At 30.0% G+C, this 24,642-nt stretch overlaps 1 protein-coding gene and 3 long non-coding RNA genes across 4 annotated transcripts; 1 reads left to right on the top strand and 3 right to left on the bottom strand.

Annotated features, from left to right (window-relative positions):
* Nucleotides 1-542: 542 nt before the first annotated feature.
* Nucleotides 543-12,379, bottom strand: LOC111714155 (putative inner dynein arm light chain, axonemal). Its single transcript, XM_023489204.1, has 15 exons — nt 12,185-12,379; nt 12,012-12,045; nt 11,498-11,553; nt 8,565-8,602; nt 8,102-8,159; nt 7,645-7,706; nt 7,362-7,404; nt 6,729-6,768; nt 6,041-6,079; nt 4,965-5,030; nt 4,065-4,127; nt 3,669-3,742; nt 2,599-2,647; nt 1,963-2,046; nt 543-674 (listed from the first exon to the last, which is right to left on the bottom strand). The coding sequence occupies exons 1-15, from the start codon at nt 12,241-12,243 to the stop codon at nt 576-578; spliced, it is 864 nt and encodes a 287-aa protein (XP_023344972.1). The 5' UTR covers nt 12,244-12,379; the 3' UTR covers nt 543-575.
* A 2,748-nt stretch (nt 12,380-15,127) lies between these two features.
* LOC111714156 (uncharacterized) lies at nt 15,128-16,799 on the bottom strand. The gene is made up of 3 exons (XR_002767907.1): nt 16,658-16,799; nt 15,484-15,536; nt 15,128-15,194 (listed from the first exon to the last, which is right to left on the bottom strand). It is a non-coding gene; the product is annotated as an uncharacterized LOC111714156 (long non-coding RNA).
* Nucleotides 16,800-17,152: 353 nt separating this feature from the next.
* LOC111714154 (uncharacterized) lies at nt 17,153-24,469 on the bottom strand. Its single transcript, XR_002767906.1, has 3 exons — nt 24,435-24,469; nt 23,624-23,708; nt 17,153-17,436 (listed from the first exon to the last, which is right to left on the bottom strand). It is a non-coding gene; the product is annotated as an uncharacterized LOC111714154 (long non-coding RNA).
* LOC111714153 (uncharacterized) lies at nt 23,044-23,689 on the top strand. The gene is made up of 3 exons (XR_002767905.1): nt 23,044-23,097; nt 23,368-23,396; nt 23,610-23,689. It is a non-coding gene; the product is annotated as an uncharacterized LOC111714153 (long non-coding RNA).
* Nucleotides 24,470-24,642: the final 173 nt, after the last annotated feature.

Raw genomic sequence — 24,642 nt, 5'->3', positions numbered from 1 at the left:
TTGTTTTAGAAGGAGCTTGTCAAAACAAAACTTGATTGTACTCATGAAAAAACGATATTCAATTAAATTTTTAATTTTTTTATACAGGGGGACCTGTAAAACATGAAAATCTTAAAATCTTTGATAATTCATAATTATTTAATTATCTTCAAAACTTTACTTTTCATGTTTTAGTTATTTAGATCTTTAAAAGAAGATTCCAAAAATATATTTAAATTTTTTCTAGCCAAAAACTTGACAATTTTATAGATTCAAATCTAAATTACAGGGTGTTCTTATGGTTTTTTTCCGAATTCAAAATCTTGTTTTTTGGGTTTTTTTGAATTGAAAATTAAAAAAACAATTTTTAAGTTACGTCAAATATAAAATATGTTTTGAAAACAGGAAATCCTAAGGAAAGCGCAGGAAAAGACAAGACAACATTTAGTTTAAGAAAAAAGTCACTTAAAAAAACCTCACCCGGTCAAAATTGACCTTCTCGTCACTAATTTAACTGACAATTTATTTTTAAACTAGAGATATTATCAAATAAAACATTTTTAAATTTTAATATATTTTATTGTTCTAAAGCAACATTAACTATAACTGGATGAAGATATTCCCATAAACTGCGGAGGCATTAAATCTATTTGTAGTTTTAACTGAATATTACGCCTGTTGTAGAGCTGAACCTCCTAAATATACATATATATATATACATATACAGAATTTACTAGCTGAAGTGCTCGGCGTTGCCCGTGGAATTAAAATAATTCAAATTTTTTGGTCTATGTTGTTACCCCCCAGGAAACCCATGGGTTCACTCAAAAAAAAAATTCAACCAATTCGGTCCAGCCGTTTGGCCAGTTATAGTTAATATATATATACATACAAACATATATGATCGAAGAAAGGGTTTCCACGAAATGACCACATTTTTTGCGCAAAATTTGTTTAATATTTGCAAAACAAAGTTGTTTGCAAACTTTTGTGCATGAAGCGCATTATTTATTGCGTAATTTTCGCAAAACAGGACGTATCGCGCAAAACGTAAATTTTTACTCGAAAAATAATATTTATAATCAAATTGAACAAAATTGAGAGTTTCAGCAAAGAATCAAACAACTGAAGGTTTATTAAAAAGTTTACAAAGAAACAAAATTATGATTATGCTTCTCTGAAATCTGAAATGGTGAATGATTGCGCAAAGTATTATGTTTTTTCCGCGCTAAAATGAGTGCAACGAAAAAAAAATTCGCTTTCTTCGAAAAAATTGCGCAAGAGCTTTGCGAATGGAATCATAGTCGAAGAGCTTTATTATTTTAAATTATCATTTTATTGCATTTTGTGCAACATTATTAACTTTCGTCAAATTGTCAGCCTTGTTTATTTTACTTCTAGAAAATTATATTTTGTCCAACCAAGGGAAAGAGAGTGATTGCAGATTTTCTATTTTTTGTTTGGCACGGGCAGCCATAGTACATTTGCATTTCCAAGCCGGGTCAACCTTTCTTGTCCCAGTTTGTACTGTATCGCCCGGAAATTGGGAAAATAAAGCAGACACTCAATAGGAATAGTTGGTGCAACACTAGGTTGACGCGGTCAGACTTCAGGTTGAATTTACTTTTACTAAAAAGGTCAAAGGTGTGTGTATGGGATATTTTACTCTTATTCAAATTTTATCTATTATTTTAATACTCATCCACAAATATACAATTCAAAGATTAATTAGTGTATACTGTATGCACAACAGTTGATTAAACTCTAACGGCCATTTTAAAATTTTAATTTTCATTCTGAAGATAAATTTTGTTACAGTCCCTGTACACGGTACATTCCATTTCATTTCATGTACAGGACCGAATTTCTATAGCCAAGGGAAACACAGACTTTACATAAAGCAAAACGGGACTGTACTTCTAGTGATGTTTATGTGTGTCATGTGTGTAAAGTGTAACTAATAAATAATAAAAAAATGTTTTCCTGATCATGACGATCTGATTCAGTCGATAGTTCTTCTTCCGTTTTTATCTTTGTCTGATGTAGATTTTGTTTCAGAAGGGAAACCTAAATTTTTAAAATAAATTATTCAAAAATAAACTATACAAAAAATATAATCTTTACAAAGTGATTTATTTTATGAATTTATATATTATTTTATATTGATAAAATATTGGAGAAGCGCTAAATTCTTAATTAGATTAACAAGATTAAATTTTACTTCTGATCAAATTCAATAAATATATAGATATTTTTTCAATTGTATATTAATTTCATTTTTGCTTTCTGAAAATAGATTTAAATACATATTTATTTAGAATTATGAATAACCAGCTGAAGTAACCGGCGTTGCCCGTGGTATTTTAGAAACTTGGAAAATTTGGAAAAAAATACTTAATTGACATAAAATTCCAATTTTGAGAAAAATAAATCTAATGTTATAACCGGCCCAGGGTACCCGTGTCCCGTAGGTTCCCTCAAAAATATCAACCAATTTGGTTCAGTCGTTTGGCCAGCAATAGCTAACATAATACAAATATACAAATTTATTTATTATATACATTTAAAAATGTTTTTTTTCTTCAATAATAAAGAGCTAATAATAAAAAAATTATCTACGTCTTCTTTTAATCTTGTGATATCTCGTTCCAGAGTTCTAGCCTTTTCCCTAAGTTACAGTACGAAGAACTCAAAGACGAATATGAAGCAGTATAATTCAATACAGTCGTCGTCGTATATATCTATACAATGAAGACGACTTTAGATTTCCATTTTTAATTTATACCAAGCTTTTAAACTGCATGGATACACATAAACATGGATATACTGTCAAAAAACAGCTTCCCTTTGCTCACTTGTAAAATTTTAAAAAAAAATCTTGTTAGAAATCAAAACTTAATAGAAAAGTAGTCTTCATTGTATTAATATACACGCCGACCCATGTATGAGAGAAACGTACATCAGCGGTTAAAAATATTAGAGGGGAAAGAATTTTGGCACTTTTTTAGAGTGAAATATTAAAACTGATTAAAGGAGGAAAAACAATGAGCCTACCAATTCCAGAAATGTTTAAAATTTGTTAACAAAATTTGTAAATTATTTTATAGATAATTTTTACAATTGTTTACTGGTTAATATTATAAATATTTTAATAGATTTTTGAGATTTTCTATATGATATTTGTTCAGTTTCACAATCAAAGTATCATTAGAAAGCTCTCTATTTTGTATATTTTAGGATGTATTTTTAAATGCAAAACTTTTCGCTGCAACTACCTTGTTAAACAAATATCTCAAATCATTTTCTCGATTTACTAATCCTAAATTTACGGTGATTTGCTAAGCTGTATCCAATGCACAAAATAAAAAATCGAAGGTCTTTTAAAATCTCAACTCCTATATCCAACGATATACTCGATCCGTATACGGCGTGTGATACTCTAAATTGATTAATAAAAACAATGGAATATGAAGACGACATTATAGCAATACTTTAGTGTATTTGAGGTTAAAATCAAATAATTTTACCAGACACTTATTAAATCACTGATTTAGTGAAATGGGTCTGTTTACACCGGACAATTTATGTGTTTTATGCTCACTGGACTATTTAAAACCTGATTCTATTAGTCGTCTTCATCTTCCAGAGTTTTCCAATTATGACTGTATAAAATAAGTTCTGTTGTATTCCTAAGGATATCCAGATTAAACTTTGTCTCAGACATCTTCTTGATTCCGTACTGTAAACTGTGCTCATACAGAGTCTAAAATCTTATTTAAAGGGAGTGTTAGCAATAAACGAAAGGGGATAGGCTGATGTCGGGTTGAATTCGATATCGATTGCAACTAAATCTATTTTTATCTGTTACGTCTATAAGAAGAAAATGGGTTAAAAGTCTTATACCTGACAGCATTATCATGTTATACGAGGATGATAAGTTTTTAAAGACTCGAGTTTTAGTAACAATTTTTACGATTTTGTTTTAAAACAATATTGTCATGGAAAAAATATCTAATTCTTAATTTATGAAAAATTTCCTTATCATTTCAACATATTTTATAAATGATTCCAAAACAAATAATTACTTGATATCCAATTAAAGTCTGTTTTTGCTCATTTTTAATCCTCATCAATAGCAGCCCTCGCTCCTAAACAGTGATTACGTCAGCTATATTAAAGGGACTGTATGCGTAATTTCAAGTGATCTCTTTAAACTGTTCTTTTCTTTTGCGTAAATGACTTGTGCATTAACTGTGTATAGGAAACAATGAAAAATTCACAGAAATAAACACTTTTAAAGTCAAATTCAAGTTACTATATTTTAATTTGGAGGGTAGGGCTGGACACGTTCCAACTTTTTCAAGACGTTTCGTTAATAGTTAGTTCCAACCCTTTTAAAATAAAATCACAGGTAGCAGTTTTAGTTTTAGAGGGTAAGAACAAAACTTCTTTTTCGTTAACGGTATTTTCCGTTTTTTTTAAGTTACCGTTAGTTAACAATTTCTAAATTTTATTAACGGCGTTGGACTTTTTTAAAAACCCGTTTAAGGTATCGTTATTGCAGAATTAACAAAAAAATTGCTAACGGTCTATTACATAATTGACGGCACGACCACAAAGGACGACATTTAGAAAATCGTAAACAAATTAAAAAAAGAATTTGTTTTTTGCAATTTTAAGAAAAAAAAACGAAATTCACCGTTTTGAAAAAAACCGTTTTGTTTTCTTTCCAACCGCAATTTTTTTTTTCAAAAACAGCTAATCCAATTCGCTAACGTTTTAAAAATTAACGGTGTTTGCCGTTCGTCAACGGACTCTTCCGTTTGTTTTTGAAAACCTCCGTTTTGTTAACGAAATTTTGCCCTGGTGGACGTTCACTTGAATTTCGGTTACAGGCTACAGTTCCTTTAACAAAGTAGATTATTTGCTATAGTATATTTCGGTTTATGAAAAGAACACAATCTTGAAAAAGTTAAAAATTTTACCGTACAAGTAATGATACTTTGTCGGATGAGTTCTTCAAACAACTGAGTATATAGTTCTCGTCTTTTCTAGAAAATAAAAGGTTATTGTAGACAGTTCTAGGGCTAATCATCAATTCATTACTATTGTACAGTAAAATATATGCTAAATAGGAACCGAGTTTTTGCCACAAACTCAAATTTTCTAATCCATATATCTTTGCAACCCGATGTCGTAGACCTTACACATTTCAAACTACAAATTCTATTAGATAAAATCATCTTTGCAACCTTATCAAAGGTTTACAGTATTAGGTTGCAAATATATATGGATTAGAAAATTTGAGTTTGTGGCAAAAACTTGGTTCCTATTTGGTTTAAGTAAAAGGTACTGTAAAGAAAAAATGAAAGGGGGTATAGGATGAAGTAGACGGAAATCACGTGACAACGATACTGCACTGTCATTGGCCGAAGTTCTGGTGACGCAATACGGACTATACGGACAATCTGTAATAATATTATCAATATTATCTCGTTTAAAAATGCAAAATGAAAAAAATACAATTATAATAAGAGCAAACCTAAGATTCTCAGGCTCCTGAGGGATATCGTCGTTTTCAGATTGGTTGCGTATTTGTTGATAATGATCTGTTTAATACTACAACTTTTTTTTACAAAAATGCATATACATGAATTTTTGTATAAATTTGACACAGTTTTATATCAATTTCTCGAGACAGGAACATCAAATAAATGTCTTATAGGTATCGTTCAACTCCTGAGATTCTCAGGTTTCAGACTATACCCCTTTCATTTTTCCTTTACAGTCTCTTTAATGCGTTTAAAAAAGAGCTTACAGGAATATGGGAGTTATTATTTTTAAATAATAAAGCATTGTGTTGCATGTAAAGAAGCTTTTTGCCGCAAAATTTGATTAGATCAAAATGTCAGGTTGCAAAGATATAGAAATTAGAAAATTTGAGTTTGTTGGCAAGATCAATATTTATGAATTCAGTGGTTTCGTTAAAGTTCAAAATTCTGAATGTAAAGCAAGCGTCTAAATAAACGTTCAATAAAGATAAAGGTGATCCTAATTATACCTGACAAATCCCAGTTGTTTGTGCCATATGCTCCTTCAGCTAAATATACATATTAAAGGGACTGTTAGCGAAATTTTCCAGAGATCCTCCATGCAAAGAAAGCAATGTCCGATTTACAACGGTACCCTTGAAACCTGTGTGTGTTAGTCGAGTACAGAGATATGTGTGTTTTAACATATCGAAACCGGTTTGTATTCTGCTCAAAATTCAAGTGTGTTCAGACCGTACGAAAGTCAACACAGTGCACACTTGAGTTTGCAGCTTAATTCTAACAAGCGGTTTTTACTAAAGAATCACATAAAATAACGCTTACAGTCCCTTTAACATATTTATTGTCTAGGACTTATTTACGAGTTTTAACAACTATAAATATAAATAAATCTAGAGTTTTTTAGTTTTAAAGTAAAATTGTAGAATACTCAAACTGTTTAAATAAAAAATACTAATTTTCATTTTATATGTCAAAATTAGGTCTGAGGACGTTTATATGTATACTCGTTTCAATTTGATATTGACCAAGAAAAATTATTTTTTTGAAGATTCTTTTAGGGTTTTACTTGAATTTGAATAAGAACTTTAATATTTAACGAAATTAGAATAGTTCAATTTTATTCATTTAGAGACTGAACAATGAGAAAGAAATGTTGTCAACAATGTTAATTATTTATTTATAATTGGTAATTTTGACCTTGATATCCAATAGCTCGGTTAAATATTTCACATCTTCTCTATATTTAAAATCTTCTTTAATATAAACTTTTACTGAAAGCCAGAGATGGCCAACGTTTTTGTGAACAAAAGACATTTTTTTATTAACGTTGATGGTGTTGTTCACAAAAAAAAACGAACCATGGATGAACGACTTGGACTGTTCAGAGAAATAATAAAGATAGTTTTTCAAAACGAACGAAAAGGAAAACATTGAAATAACGTTCATAAACGATTTCTACGTCGTTCGTTCGTACGAATACGAAAATTAAAGTTTTTTACTGAACGAATACATTTTTTGAAAGATTTTGAAATAACTATGTTTTCTTACAGAACAAACTTTTTGGATAAATTTTACTTAACAATCGATCTTTCAGAGAGAAAAAGAACGAAATAGATTTTAAACAAACTGGGACGTTCAATTACAGTGAACAAACGTAAACTTTCTTTGTACTGAAGTTTTTTTTAAGAAAATAAATCTTAAAAGGTCAAAGTTCAAACACGTGATTCCATTATCTTTATCAATAAACTTTGCTCTATTTCAAAACTAAAAAATAGAAAAAACTGCTTCTTGAAATATTTAAAATTAATTTAATTTGATTTTTTATATTTCCTTGAAGCAGGGCTGATGTCAATCTTTCTCATCCACATCTTTCCTGTACAAAATTTTTCTTGGGAGTGGGACCGAATTTAATGAATTTAATCTACGCCGCTGAACTGCCTTCTGCCGGTTCAAATTTGAACATCCGATTTAAAGTTCAACAGTCCTTGAAAGGTTTCGAATCGCTGCTTAAATTTTGAAACTACGATCAGCCACCAATTAAATTCATTAAATTCGGTCTCTGATTATTTTCGAAAAACAGCAATTTTAGGTTAAAGATGGTGAATTTAATTACCATTAAGTTCCCAAATCCTTGGAGTAAAGATTCCCCTTAATATCGTCTTTGCTTCTTCTAAACTAAATACGGAACTAAAAGTTCAAAGTTTGCAGTAAAAAATATTCTAATATTTTAACAAACAAGTCCAGAATATTTTAAACCGGATACTGAATATATCCGGAAAAACATCGAAATGTAAATCTTTTTGAATTTTTGATAATTTTAGAAGAGAAAATTTGAGCATTGATTAAAAGATAAAAATCGAAGGTGGGCGCGAAGCGTCCTAAAAGCCTAGTTTTCTGCTAAAAAGTAGAAAATAAAATATATATACTTACAGAAGAAATAGAAAACCTTCTTTAAAATGCTAATGACAAGGGAAATTTAAATAAAATTATTAATAGACCATTTATTTAAAGAGTAAATCTTGTTCAATTATTCTTTGTTTAAAAACTTTTTTTGTAAGTTCAATCCCTCCCTGTTGCTGAAAGATTCATCTTGTTTAAGGCTCTCGAAATTTTCACTTTGAGTTTCATCTAATAAGTTTTATCAATTATTTACAATCTTTCATTTTTAAACTTACTTAATTTACAGTGAGTTTTTGCAACAAACTCTGTATTCTTATTCTTATATCTTTACAACCCAATGTCGTAGACTTTAGATATTTCAAACTATGAATTCTGTAAGATCTAATAATCTGAGTTTAAAATATCAAAGGTTAACAATATCAAGTTTCAGTCATTTATGAATTAGACAATTTAAGTTTGTGACAAACACTCATAATTCATTTAAACCTTTTTATATTTTGTTATTTTATTTAAACCTTTTTTATATTTTGTTATTTTATTTAAACCTTTTTTATATTTTGTTATTTTATTTAAACCTTTTTTATATTTTGTTATATTTTGTTAACAGAAAAAGTATTTAATTAATTCTTATCCCTGTGCCACAAGAAGAGAACTCCTCAGGAGCTTGAAATCTAAGGGTAATCTATGTATAAAAAGTAGTAAACGCTGTTTGTTTGTTTGTTTGTTAGATCATAACTCAGGAACCGATTTGCCTCAAATTATGGTTGGGGAACTTAAAAGAATCAAGGGAATGTTCTTATTTCATGGTTTAAAAATTCCAAGAGGAAATATAGTTTTAAGGCAAAGCTGGGTTTCCAGTGAAGAAATACTTTTTAATTTATCAATGAAAAGAATGATTAAACGTTAATTTTAATTAATAGTCTCAAATGAGACCTTAGTTCAGGGAACAAAAGTAAAATTAGTTTAAATAATGAAAATAATATAATGAGTAGATACTTAGTATAATAAGTAACTATGATTAATGGTTTAATGATATTTTTATTGACAAGTTTATAAACAATATCAATAATTATTTACATTTACATAACACTTTACAGTGAATCCCGTCCAGGTCGGTTAAGTAATAATTATTTACAACTACTTTACAGGGAAGTTAGGGGAATTTTACTTTACAAAGGGTTTCGCTCCGCTCTGGATGTTTTATAGACAAAATTGGTCGATGTACAATTTATTTGTAATTTCGCGATCAAGTAATTGTCTTTTAGGATGAAAATGTAAGATGTCTTCACAAAAACCTCGCAGAGCGGGTGGTTGATTTACTTAATTGTCCCAAGATTTAGGTTCCTCTGTTTGTACAACTACATTTCGGGAAATCAAAAATCTCCCTTAACCGCAGGTTCCCTCAATCAATTTAATTGGTTTTACAAACCCTTCGGTCGATCTGGATAAATTCCCGAAAAAGAAGATAATTGTACTTGATGTTATTGTCTTTTGAGATGAAAATGCAAAAACTTCTTCACAAAATTTTGCAGGCGGTAATATTCCTATGAGCCGTAGAGAAGAGATGATTTTTATTATTATTGTTATTATTGGTCAACCCGTCTAATTTTCTTAAATTTGTAATAAAAATATTATTAAAAATCCAAAGCAATTCATCATTTTACTTTTGTCGTTTGCGCTGATAAATGTTCCATGTTTCGTGACGATTTCTCATAAAAATCATAATTTCCAATAAAACTGTTTATTTTGCTATTTTCTTGCATTTGTAAAATTCCTTTGCGTTATTATTTTTTCTGCAAAATGGGGGGGGGGTTGGATACAAAAAAAAACTTAAAGGGAGTGACCGGCTATGTAAGGTAGTTGAACTAAATTTCAAAAAACTAATTCTGAAAATGAATCCACCCCCAAAGTAGGAGTTTTGAACGTCAAATTTGCATTTAAATTCAGGATTTACAATATTTGCAAAAAAGGCAATCAGAGCGGTTAATAATTATTTTAATAAATATTCTAATTTATCTCTACATAACAATCCCTCTGATCTCACCCTGCCACAGATCACCTGACAATCTCCTTCCTTCAAATCAACTCCTTACCTATCCAAAAACATATCTTGATATGTGTAACCAAATATATTCAGATCGTTAATTAACTTAGAGCCAACCACTCAAAACAACCAACCCTGGTTAGGCGGGTCCAAACTGCATAGTAAATTGTGATTGCTTATTTGTAATATATCATGCTTTGTAGTTGAATAAATATATGAAAAATCTTTAAAAAGTTTAATGTGTCTCAAATGAATCCGAAAGAAGTTTTCCACAACACTGCATACTCAGTTCAAATACCTTACATAGCCGGTCACTCCCTTTAAAGAGACTGTTTGAGAAAATTGTGTTTTTACATTTAAAAAAATTTAAATTATAAAATTTTAAAGTGATTCGTAGAAAGATTTTTTTTTGTCTCTCTTGCCTGCAAACCAAAAACTTACGGGGTTATGAAGTCGCAAATTTGCACCAATAATTCGCATAAAATGAAATTTTAAATGAACCGAAACAATATCAATTGATAAAAGATTTCAAAGTCGTCTTTGACCTGAGTTATAGTGTACGGCATTAACTATAGGCAACCTTTTTTTGGAATATTTTTTTATACAAAACCATAATCACAAATTAGCCTTAGTCCTGCAATTTCATCAATTTTGTCCGTCATTTATATTCTTTCAAAAATTCTAGAAATATTCGGAATATTGTTTATATTCTAGATATATTCGGAATATTGTTTATATTCTAGAAATATTAGGATATTGTTTAAATTCTAGAAATATTCGGAATGTTGTTTAAATTCTAGAAATATTAGGAATATTGTTTAAATTCTAGAAATATTAGAAATGTTGTTCAAATTCTAGAAATATTAGGAATATTGTTTAAATTCTAGAAATATTCGGAATGTTGTTTAAATTCTAGAAATATTAGGAATGTTGTTTAAATTCGAGAAATATTAGGAATATTGTTTAAATTCTAGAAATATTCGGAATGTTGTTTAAATTCTAAAAATATTAGAAATGTTGTTTAAATTTCAATTTATTAAATAAAACCATGAAATTGCATAATTTTGAACAAAATCAGTTATATCTCCAGTCGAAATAAAAAAATGCCAGACCAAACTTTGGAGATGACAGGACTATGACTATTTTATGATTAAATATATTCATAGAAAATATTTATTTGATTGAGAATTGCCTTTAATAAATACTGCAATTGCTATTTCCAACGTCAAAGACGACTTGCAGAACTCTTGGTTTATTTAGAATAGCGATACAATCTATCTTTTTATCTTCTTTGCATGAGATCTAGGGTTTCCAGCGAAATAGGGCAATTGTGTCGCGAAAATGTTGCATTGTTTTGCATTCTCTTCGTTGAAAATAATTTTCAAAATTCGCGAAAAAAAACTTTCACGTTTTCGCATTTTTCGCAAAAATTTAGAAGATTGCAGAATACGAAAAAAAATTTCGCTAAATTTCTCATTTTTTCGTGAAAGTTTTTTTTTCGCTGGAAACCCTAAATTGCGACCTGACAAGAGTAAAGAATGTGCTAGCTCCAGACACACGGATCAAATCCGCCATTTCCTTTCCAAATTGTAGATGTAGGTTTTATAATCAAATAACGATAAATGGTAAAACAAGGTTATCTTCCGAACTTTTTAGAAACTTCCAAGATTTCTCCACGCCAAACTATAGTAAATTGCACGAACAACATTGAAACTTTAAATGTTTCCAATCATTTAACTCTTCTTCTTGAGGAAGAAGGAGAAATACAAAAATATTTTTTCCTAAATTTCTAACATGTAACAGAATAAACGTGCTTTTTACATACTTGTGGATAAATTTAATACAAGAGGAGCTACGAGGTCACAAAGATGTGCCAGTAATGTTGAATTACTGTTAAGCTTGCCGTGTCTTGTACTCAGTACTTTCTGATTGCTTCAGTAAGAAAACACGGGCGTTTAAATTTAGAAAATGAAATCGATTAAAATTCTTAAAATCACATAATGATAATTTCTTTAAAGTCTTCATTTGCAAAATTCCTTGTCTTTCAGCTTGTCCGCAGAAACAGCGCACCTAAACAAACTCCAACATATGTATGACAAATGATGCTGAAGTTTTTTTAACAGGAAATTGAAACAAATTGAATTTTGAATTTTATTATTTGGAAAACACTTTGTTCTTGTTAAAAATATCTGCTTAACACCAAAAATACCTTTTTCCATTTTCATTGGATTTTGATGATATTCCACCCGTTGTTTTCATAGACTCCATTTTTAAAATCTAGCATTTTATCATAATAATGTACATATGCATCTAATTTGTTAATCTGTTACAGAAACAGTGTCCGAATTTAATGAATTTAAGCCGCGTCTCAAATCCCAAAAACCGGTTTCAAATGAGCGCCGGCTTAAATCTTGAAAAATTGAATACAATTTTACGTGGAACCAACCATATTTGAGCCGCAGCTCAAATTCTTTAAATTCGGCCGCAGGACATATTAATTACTAGATTTTCTATTAAACTGGGAAGCCACAAATTTTCACTTATTTTAAAATTAATCTGTGTAATACAATTCTTCGCTCACACACAGGGTTACCCACAAAGGATTAGACTTCAAAGACGACTATACGGAATTTATACTGTCTCTTTCCTTATATTCATGATTCCCTAATACTATGAACTTCTTTCTTCCTTTGCAAAATTATCAAATAAGACATTTCAAGGCCAAAATCAAGGCAGACGACTTAATTCCAACTTTGAATCATTATATTTCAAGAGTTTACAAGTCGTCTTTACATTCTCATCCTTTGTGATTAACCCTGTATATAGCTGTATATGAAGGGAGGGGAACATAAATTTATTAAATTAATATACGGGGACTCTAGGGAATTATTTAAAGACAATTTTTAATAAAAAAGTTTAACGATCATAATCTGAACTGAACTGAACTGAACTGAACGATCATAATCTGAACTGATTTCCTAGGATTTTATTAAACATTGCTACAAGTAAACAAAGATGATTTTAAGTTTGGATTTCAATTGAATTGATTAAGAACAAATTAAACTATTAAAGGAACTGTAAGAGTAATTTCAAATGACGATGTCAATGCCTGATTACCAAAGGTACACTTTAAAACTGTGTCTAATCAAGAATGAATGAGATATCAATAATTATAATTTTGAAACCTGGTTATTTTCAAATGTGGTTTCTCTACAAAAGCGACTTTGCGCATTCTACTGCAGGAAAATATAAAGTAAGTATTTTAAACCTATAGAAAAAACATTTTTTCCTTATTGTTTATTAGATAAAGGTTTCAAGGATATAGTTTGTGAATTTGTCCTTAGCATCTCCAAGAGCGTATGCAGAAATAAATTATTAAATTTTTGCCCCCCCCCCCTTAGAGCTCTGAGGGGGGGGGGCAAAAAGACTCTTTAAAGGTACCCATACAGTCCAATCACCTTATAAGTACTACTTGATCTGTCATTAAAAAAAAACTTGCAGAACAAAACAGGTTTCTAAAACATCTATATTTTATTATTTGTTATTTTAGTATTTTTACCAGAGACGTTTTTGAAAATAAAAAACTGTACAAAAAAGTAGAATACAATTGTTATCTATATAATAAACCTCTGCTTTCATTTATATGTTCGATAAGCTTGCCAAACACAAGTCGATGAAAATAAACTTTGTTGTTTTATTTTTATAAGAATTTATTTTTTACTTTTTACAAGTATTAACATGTGACACTTATTTTATACTACATCAATTTTTCAAGGATTTTTTGAATAAATAAATTTTAGATCTGTAGATAAATCTTCTTCTTCTATCTATAACATAAAAAACAAGACATTCATAAATATGTTCCCTATTGCCGGCCAAACGGTTGGTCCGAATCCGGGACACTCATGGGTAGCCTGGGGGGTGACATAGGCTAAAAAAAATTTGGATTATTTTAAAAAATATTTTTTTTTTCAACAGGCAACGTTGGGCCGGGCCCTTTTGCTTTAATCACTGTTTTGAATTTTTTTAAATGAAAGGGTTGACAAAAACATAATTTTCAAAACAATAAAACCCTCTTTGGTTGTTTTCGTAAAATCATGGCCTGTTCCACTTCCTTCCAGTGACTAAACTAAACTAAAGTAAACAGAATAAAAACTAATTTCAGTAAATCTGCATTAAGAACTCACGGAATAAAAACAGAAAATAGTATTTAGTTCTTAAAACTTTTTTAACAAAATAAACGAAACAAAAATAAACTTGGAGTGGTAAAAACTTGTTCACACTTAATGATTCACATTACAATTACAAAGTGCCCGGCATTGCCCGTCAAAATAAGCCCCATCTCAATAAATTATTTTTAACACTTTCCAAAATTATTTTCAAAACTATTAGAAACACTTAGATTCCAATTTACCGGCAAACTCTTAGCATAAATTCTTTGCAAAACTTAAGCATTTAGCATTATTGCATTATTAAAGGGACTGTAAGCGCTATTTCAAATGACCTACCCTTGAAAAGTTTTTCTGATCAAGTATAAATTAGATTTCAATGTTTTTTGTGTCTTTAAAATTAGATTAACTTTTGTTTATTTAGTTTATTATTTGTTGTTCAATGGAGCCTAAAGAAAATTATGAGTAGTTGTTTTATGTCTCAATGATTTTTAACCTAAATTATGCTAAATTACTTGGATCGTGTGTCTGTCAACCAATGCAGTTTACGACTCTACTTTACCAACTGCTATCTCTAACCTTTTTCAAAAAAAATATTTCTATCTTAAAGATCAACAGCTTAAATCGATCAAAGCTCTTCTGCTTCAGTTGTTTTACTATATTCTATGTTTTTTAATAAATAATGATATAATTTATTATTTCTGCTGAAAATATATGGTTTAATAATTAATTTGATTTGATTTGATTTGATTTGTTTTAATTTGATCATAATTGTATATTTCTTGTTAGTTCTTATCTTCTATTTTTTATATGTTCTGTAGTCACCCTGAACTAACTCTATAACTCAACAGTCTTTAGACTTACAGATTTGTTTATTTTTTACTTTTTCATTCAAAATTGTTATGCCAACAAAAAACATTTAAGATAAAAGGCTGTAAAATTATGTAAAAGGGGCCAAATTGTGATCGAAAGTCACAGTTTTCTGAAATTTCGACAGAACCGTTAATACCACGAGTAGTCAGATCCCGCAGGAGGAGGAGCAGTTTCATTCTAGATACAATATAGTATTATCATTAAAGCAAAAACTGTGAGAAATGACTCAAATGATATTAGAGGTGGGGCGAACAATCGTACAATTGGGCCAAGAAATGTTAGAATTGGCGCAAACAATATTAGAAATAGCACATTTAGAAATAGCTACAAACACAAAAAAGTTATTGTGTAAGAAGTACTGTTAAAAAAAATTACGAATGATTTTGAAAAATAATACAATTTGTTAACAGTTTCTATTTTTTTGTACAGTGCTTTAATATTTTAAGAAATTAAAAAACTGTTTTACCGCAACTTTGTAATTAACTTGGCGTCGGTTGGTAGCTGCAGGGAGGTCCTCATCTAAAAAAATATTTATATCTTCACAAAGTTTGCAAATGATTTAAAGGAATTAAGTCTTTGTCACAAACTAAAATTTTCTTATCACTTTATCTTTGCAACCGGATGGTGAAAACCTTTGATTTTCTAAACTTAGACATCAAAGGTCTACGACATTAGGTTTAAAAGATATAGGGTTTAAAATGTGAATATGTGGCTAATGCCTCTATTTACCACAGGTTTACAACGAGTAATTATTGGTAAGAATTAATTCATAAGATGAATTTATGGCTCCTCCTGAGGGTGGTAGGTAAAAATGTTTCCAAGCGTGATTTCTCAAGGACGACATCACAAGCTACATTTTCCCAACTTCCCGACTGTGTTAAAAGCAATACTTCGATGGAGTAATTACCATTCCTCCATTGGAGTTATTAGTACTGTCAGGAGTGTTAATTCCAACCCCAAAGGTGAATTAATTAGTGACCTAAAAGTGAATAACCATCCATCCGGTGCAGTTATTAGTGTCCGGAGTGTCAATGTCAACCCCACTGGTGAATTAATTAGTGACTTGAGTGTGAACTTCCATCCCTCCGGTGGAGTAATTAGTGTCCTGAGTATTAATTTCAACCCTACTGGTGAATTAATTAGTGACATGATTGTGAACTACCATCCCTCAAGTGGAGTAGTCACTGTCAGTGTCCAAAGTGTTAATTCCAACCCCACTGGTGAATTAATTAGTAACATTAGTGTGAACTACCATCCCTCCGGTGGAGTAATTAGTGTCCTGAGTATTAATGTCAACCCCTGCACTGGTGAATTATTTAGTAACATGAGTGTGAACTACCATCCCTCAGGTTGAGTTATTAGTGTCCGGAGTATTAATTTATCATCCACTGGAGTAATTAGCATTAAATCAATGCATTTCCTCTGATTTCTAATTTCCCTCCGGTGGCCTCTGCTCCAGCGGAAGGGACAACGGCACATGTGCTGCAAACTCCAAACTCTTATGTTAAAAGCAGTTTCAAAATTTTCAGAGGAAAGAAAGTGTTGATAAAAGCTTTTCTTTAGAGTAATGAGGAAAAGTCAGACACGTCACGCTATAAATGAAGAGTCACTTAGGGCAAAAAATAAGCTTAAAAATTTACCTATGGTTTCAATCAAATACTTTTTAGCCAGGGCTGAACTAAAGAACAGGAAGAAAACTGTCACTAGGATAATATTCAGCTTCATCTTCACTTTTTGAATTCTAAAAATATTGAAGAAAAAAATATTTTATGAGCGATTATTTTATGGGAACAAGAAGAAAGAATATGATCAAACTATTTTTGCTACTTAAAAAAGTATACTTTTTACTTTATCTTCCATAATTGCGAAGTTACTTTAGAATTTAGTTCATAAAGATTTTAAGATGTTGGACGACCAAAAATTTTTAATAAAGAAGGTTTAAAAGCTTTAAAAAACACTGGAAAAGTAGGATGAATTATTTAATTAATATTGTTAATTTCTTAAATAAAAACGCATATTTATCCTTTATAAATCACACAACAAATGGTTATTATTCGTATTTTAATATTTATATTTACTAGAAATCTTCAAGTAATAAATATTTGATTTAAAAATATCAATGTAAATACCTATACATTGTCCCTCTTTCAGAATAAAAATTTAACACTATACATTGTTATTATTAACGGAAGATAAAGTGTAACAAAGTTAAAATGGTGTAGCAGCAAAAGTGAGAAAAATAGTTTAATGAGACACTTTGGATAAAATTTTGTTACAGTGTTACCGCAGCCATTTAATCAATATATAATACCTAGGTTGTTTTTCTTCACAGTTTCAATGTAATTCTAGAGATCCTTCGGTGCTCTTTGTATTTAAATACTTTATTCTCCAATTAGAGAAATAAAACAAATTCAACAAACTAAAACAAAAATTAATTAGTAGGTAATTAATGATTTGTTTATGAAATATAACAAAAACATACAAAATTAAGTGTATTTCCACAGAGAATAGAATATATAGAGAGGAATTTACTAGAAAAAAGTGTAAAACGGCCATTTGTTGTACTGTTTCCATTCTGCAGGTGTACTTCACATATTTATGCTATATAACCTGTTGGGCCCTGGAATATCATTTTATAGAAAATCTAAAATTATTGTTAAAAGAAAACCAAATTATGAAATAGGCTGGTTTCATAATTAACCAATGATCATTTCACATAGACTCTATGCCTTCCACTTTACAAACGATGATTTTCCGTTATAACTATAAATCAAATGATGTTTTTATTCACCTAATTCATTAATAAGTTTCTTTAACAGGGAACATACTGTATTAATGTACTCTACTGCATATAATTTGTGAACATTTACATGATTTGTACACTTTGAACTCCCTTTCAGGCTGAAAGGGACTGAAAAAATTCATACCGAGAGATTATTTTAATTCCTCTCTATATATTCTATTCTCTATGTGTATTTTCCCCAATTCTAAAAAAAAGAAAATGGACAGTTACATATTTATTGTTTACGTTACATTTGATATAACTGGTATTGGAAATAAGAATTATAGATTTCATTTTAATGTTAAATAAATAAATTGATTTTAAGGGTTGTAAAACATATCTACGTTTTATACAAAACGGGCATAGTTAAGCATCTTTTTTAATTCGCGCCTATATTTTACTCTTTTCAATCTTTTTTGTTTTTCTTCGCAAATTGTTTTTGCTTCCCTCAATTCTTTTGAAAACATCGTATGCGTTAGATCAGGGTTAAAACTTTGCTTCCGCTTAGAAAAATCTTTAATCAAAGAACCTGTCAAATCATTCGTTGGGATGTTTAGACTGATGAAAATTTCCCTGTATGATAATTGAAGGACTGCAGTATGGTTTTGGTGAATTATATTGACGTACTAAGCCTAGGGGTGTCAGAAATGATTTTTTTTGCATTTTTTGGAAAATGTCCAATAAACCTAAAAAAGTTTAATTTTGATAAAAATTTTTGTTCTGGATGATTGCAAATATCTATCTAAAACTTTCTTAAACCGGCATATTTTTTCTATATTCATTTAGTTAAGAGTTTGAGTTAAAATAAGTATCAATAAATATTTCTTTATATCGAGTAGATATCCTTATACATATCGATGTGAAACCTTTCAGAAAGTAGGAAAGATTTTGCAGAAAAAAGTTGCCAAACCAAACAGAATTTTTATTTTGAACAAAAATATTTAGAACTTATGTAAAAAGCTTAATAGTGGAAAATCTAGAAAAGTAAAAAAAATAAAATTAAGTAATAAATGCAGTGCAAGCATAGCATATAGTTAGACAGCTAAAGATAGAAAATAAAAAAAGAAAATCCAGAGAATATGCAGTGATATAGAAAAAAAGTAATCAATTATTAAAATAATTTTCGGATTTAGTTGATAAATTAAATGGTCTTTTACTTGAATCAATAATTCTTGAGAAATAAAGCAATTCACCAGATTTTTTTGGGAACAGAATTAGAAATTTATTGAGTAGAAATTCCTTATATCTATCCATGTATCTATCTATATATCTATATTTCTATCTATCTGTCTGTCTGTCTGTCTATCTATCTATCTATCTATCTATCTATCTATCTATCTATCTATCTATCTATCTATCTATCTATCTATATATCTATCTATCTATCTATCTATCTATCTATCTATCTTAGGAAATATTTAATCATGCATAGTTCCGCCGAAACAAGTAACTACCTGCTAACTTAGATAGATGGATAGATAGATATCGACAAATGATGTACAATATATATAGATAGATAGATAAAGGAATAGATAGATAGATACCAGCTGATATGTGTGTATATAGTAAATATATTCATTGCCATGTAGTATTAAAGCGTCAATTGTGATTAAACTACATTTTATTACTTTAGGAAATTACCTGAAGATAATTTTTGAGATTTTTATTTTCCAAAAATAATTTCTTTATTTGCTTGTTCTAATTTAAGCTGATACTAGTAGAACAATTTTTATTTGTAGTTTTAATTTTAATCTTTCTATTTGTTAGAAAGTCAATTGAAAGTTTACAACTTTTTACTCACATATTTCTTTTAAATATTTTTCTTTGAATCTTCAAAATTCCGCAATAAAACATTTGAAAATTTATTGATAGATGGATAGAAAGATATAAAAGAAGCCATGTTTGATATTTTATATTATGATAAGCCGGCGTATCAATACATAGTGCATTATAAAGCTTTAATCTGACAACATTTAGCAAAATTTCATCAATTTTAATCTTTCAGTTCTGAAATTTAACCGTATAATTCTGAAATTGATAGATTAATTAACAATTTCATGACAGTTTGTCTTTTACCATTTTGCCAACACTCCCTTTCATTTAAAAAATTCAAAAATTAAAATAAAATAATAATCTAAAAATAGTAATAAAATTCTGAAATAAAACAGTGAGTTCAAAATTTGAAAAAAAAAGAATAAAAAAGTGACAAAAAAGTGAAATAACTTCTGAGCAAAATTGACGAAAAGTGATGAATTTTAATGAAAAAGTGATCAAATAATCTGTGAAAATGTTTCAATTTCTGAAAAAGGAGAAAACTGAAGAGGAAAAGGCGGAAAAGGAGAGAAGACGGAAGGAGAAAAGAGAAAAGAAAGAGAGACGAGAACCACAGGTGGACATTTTCCACGGAAGACTAGGGTCCATTTGAATTTGCCCCGGCCCGACCCCTTAGTTATATATGCGCGGCATGTACCGGCCGGATCCTATCATATAACTGCCCGGTTTAAGCTTTGATGACGCGGCAATTGACTTGATACAGTAGCCTATGTGACCTACCCCACTAGCTTAGTTAAGTGTGTTTTTAACAGTAAATGTTTTATCAAATGAAACCTTTGACGTAGGCGCACGCAGATTTTATTTGGTGTTGGGACATTTCACAGAAAGACATTTCATAGATAGGACATTTCATAGACAGGACATTTCATAGATATAGGGCACTTTATAGATAGAGCATTTTATAGACAGAACATTTCATGGACAGGACATTTTATGAACAGGACATTTTATATTCAAGATAAGACATGTCATAGATAGGAAATTTTATAAACAGGGCATTTCAAAGAGATGACATTTCATAAATAAAACATTTTATAGTCAGGACATTTCAAAGAAAAACATTTCATGAAAAAAATCATAGATATAACATTTTATATATAGGAAATTTCATCACATTTCATATAGGACATTTCGTAGACACTACATTTCATATTATTGACAGAACATTTCATGGACGGAACATTTCATAGAAAAGACATTTCATGAACAGGACATTTCAAAGACAGGACATTTCATAGACAGGACATTTCATTGACAGGATATTTCATAGATAGAGATTATTTTCATAAAAGAGACATTTCATGAATAGAACATTTCATAGATAAGACATTTAATAAATAGGACATTTTATGAACAGAGAATATTTTCATAGAAATGATCAATTTTATTGAATGATGAGATAAATAGAAGATAGATGTTACTCCCATTCTATTTCTATTGGTTCAGAACAAACACCAAACACATGACGGAACCTTGATTGGATCAGGCACTAATGGAATATGCATACAATTGTGTATACAACACGTACTGTATATGCATTCAGTCGTACTGCCCGGTCAGGCTACCCAGTGCAGAGTCGAGAGAGCACGTTTAATGCAACAAATGTAGCCTGGCAAGATCACCGTGAATAAATGATTTTTTCTACGATCTTTGACTGCGTCAGAATTAAACGCAGTATGGGTCACGTCAAGGGTATTATTTGCAGAGTCAGTTTGATTGGTTAACACTAGGTGTCTTAATTGAAATGAGAATTACATGCACATGATAACTTTACTGAAGAAAATTCAGACAATTCTTTTAATACTAATTTTAGGTTATTCCTAACGGATCGACTGTAACAAAGAAAAGACTGAAAGTCTTGTCTTTAAAGATTCAATTTCTTATTCTTGTTTTTTTTTGTAGAAATCTACCATTTACCTTTTTATAAAACTCAAAGGTGTCACACATTCTGATTTTATAAATTCTTTATCTTTGCAACACAGGTCAAACTATGAATTCTGCTAGATTTAAAATCTTGAGTTTAAAATATCAAAAGTAAATGCTTTCGGGTTGCAAATATCAATAATTTTTGAGTTTGTGGCAAAATTTCAATTTCTTAATATCTTGAAAAATGATGTTTCTATATGATGTTTATTAAAGAAATGTGGAATTCATGAGGAGAGTCCTTTTTAACAAATACATTATATGTAACAATTAAATTGTCATAAGTTGAAATGAAATTCTAATTTTCTATTGTGTGAATTAAATACAGAATAGAGCGGGCATGGAATAAATTTGTGTTTAATTTGAATGATGACATAAATTTTTCTCTCTTGCTCTATTTCTCTTTATCTTTAAATCTTTTTACAATGATTCTTTTGTTCTTCAAAGGGACAAAATTTCAAGTTACCCTCCATTTAAAAAGTGGCATATCCAACACATAGCCGAATTAACCTTGATAATTGTGTAACTTTCTGACAATTTTCTTTAATGTTTAATTCAGTTGCATTTATTTGAAAGTTACTATTATAGAGAAATCTCAATTGAAAACAATCAAATGTTATAATCGGAAGTGCTAATTTATAGATTAATATTACTATACTTTTAAAGAGTGGATTTTTAGAGTAAGAATTGTCAACTTTTTTGACAACACTTTATAGATAGAGCATTTCATAGACAGAACATTTCATGGACAGGACATTTCATGGACAGAACATTTCATATTCAAGATAAGACATGTCATAGATAGGAAATTTTATAAACAGGGCATTTCAAAGAGATGACATTTTATAAATAAAACATTTTATAGTCAGGACATTTCAAAGAAAAAACATTTCATAAAAAAAATCATAGATATAACATTTAGATATAGGACATTTCATAGATAGCATAATACAAGGGAATTGAGTCTTTGTCACAAACTCAGAGTTTCTAATCTCTGTATCTTTATGAACCAAATGTCGTAAACCTTTGATATTTCAAACTTATATCATTTGAACTAACAGAAGTCTTAGTTTGAAATATCAAAGGTTTCCGACGTTGGAATCTAAAAACATAGGGATTAGAAAATCAGAGTTTGTGGCAATTCCTTTGACTTTCCATGACCATAAGTCTTCCCTTGGGCCGCCTTATTGATCCAGCCTGTTGACGTTTATTGGATACAAACAGACAGACAAACACCAAGACACCCAGACGGACAGACTGATGGACAAGCAAAAAATTTATTTCTAGGATAAATTAACCTCAGCTGATCTGAATAGATTAGAAGAAGTAAGAAGAAGTTTAAAAATTAAGGTGAAATCTTTTCAACAACTTATTTATAGAAATCAAAAAGAATAGAATATATATTAGAGTGGAATTTAGACAATGCCTTGGTATGAATTTTGTCAGTCCCTTTCAGCCTGAAAGGGAGTTCAAAGTGTACAAATCATTTAGAGATGATTTTATCCCAGGGATAACGGCAAATTATAGAATTCATACTGATGGGTAAAAATCCTAACTTTATCATTGATTTATTCTCTGCTCATGATTTATCAATTCAATCATATTTTTTATAAAATCAATTTTATAAAAAAAAGTCTTTGATTAATTTCATTTAACAATTGTCATTGATTAATTTTCTGTTTTAATATTCTTGTTACATATATAATATTTATTTATTTTTAGTTAATTTCACATTTTTCTCATTGTAATTTTCATGAAAATACTCTTTTTTAATTCAATTTTCTTTTTAAATGAACTCTAATCTGTTTTTAGATCTCAACGACAATTTGGAGCAAACTTTGGTAAGCTAAAAATAAAAAATGTAACAAAAATGAGGAGATGATGAGGGGGGGGAGAGGGGGGAGAATAAGGGGGAAAAGTGGGGGAGTAGAGATAATAGTGAGCAGAGTTAAAGGGGAAGGAAAGATAAGGAGAAAGGGGGAATGGGAATAAGGGGGAAAGGATGAGGGGGGGGGGAAATACAATTTGTATATCAATCTTTCAATATATTACAGGTTGGAGTACTAACCCTAAAAGTATATTGAAGCCTGGAAACAGTAGTAGGACATATTCACCATCGTTGGTTTCACTACAGGTATAATTCACAACGGTACCTTTAATACGATTCACCGACAAAAGGTCAAACGACACAGGGTCAAACGACAAAGGGTCAAACAACAAAAGGGTCAAACGACAAAGGGTCAAAAATGCGACAAAGGGTCAAACGACAAAAGGTCAAAATGATAAAAATATTTTTTGATTTGAATCATAGGAAACTCGCAACCCTCCTATCAATTTTGAACATGGATCTTATATGTTAGACATGGATATGATTGACCATGTGGCCGCAGCGCTCGGCGTAGAAAGTGTCTTAACTAACCTAACCCGTGGCCGCAGCGCTCGGCCCCCTAGCCTGTCCTAGCCGCAGCGCTCGGCCCAGAAAGTGTCTTAACCTAAGCTAACCCTAAATAATAATAGATAAATACTAACTGCAACAGATGTCAAAATTGTTAAAAAAATTTGCCCCTTTGTCGCATTTTTTGACCCTATGTCGTTTTGCCTTTTGTCGCGCTTTTGACCCTTTGTCGTTTGACCCAGTTTCGTTTGACCCTTTGTCGTTTGACCCAGTGTCGTTTGACCCTTTGTCGTTTGACCCTGTGTCGTTTGACCCTTTGTCGGTGAACCTTTAATACCTTTGACTGATAAAGGATGACTTGTCCTTGTTTCCATAGAAACGCTTTTGTAATTGTTGAACACACTGTTTGCAAGCTTTTTCTGTTTAAGAAATATTGTTATTTGCACAGAGGGTCTTCCATAAACGTCTTAGTTAACTGTGATACCTGATTTTAAAAGTTATGATAAAGTTTCAGTACAGTGATAACCAGAAAACTCTGAAATAGGAATACGAAATTAAAACAAAACTTAAATGTAATGCTTTTATTAAAAGCAAATAGATTTATTGGTAACTTGTTAAACGAATTGAGAAACCCGCATAGAACAAACGACCCTGTTTTAGAGTCTGAAAACGACCCGCACGACCCCAAAAAC

Source organism: Eurytemora carolleeae, unplaced genomic scaffold, assembly GCF_000591075.1.
Source record: "Eurytemora carolleeae unplaced genomic scaffold, Eaff_2.0 scaffold1528, whole genome shotgun sequence".
Taxonomy (NCBI): domain Eukaryota; kingdom Metazoa; phylum Arthropoda; class Copepoda; order Calanoida; family Temoridae; genus Eurytemora; species Eurytemora carolleeae.
This window is presented reverse-complemented; position numbering and strand designations above follow the sequence as displayed.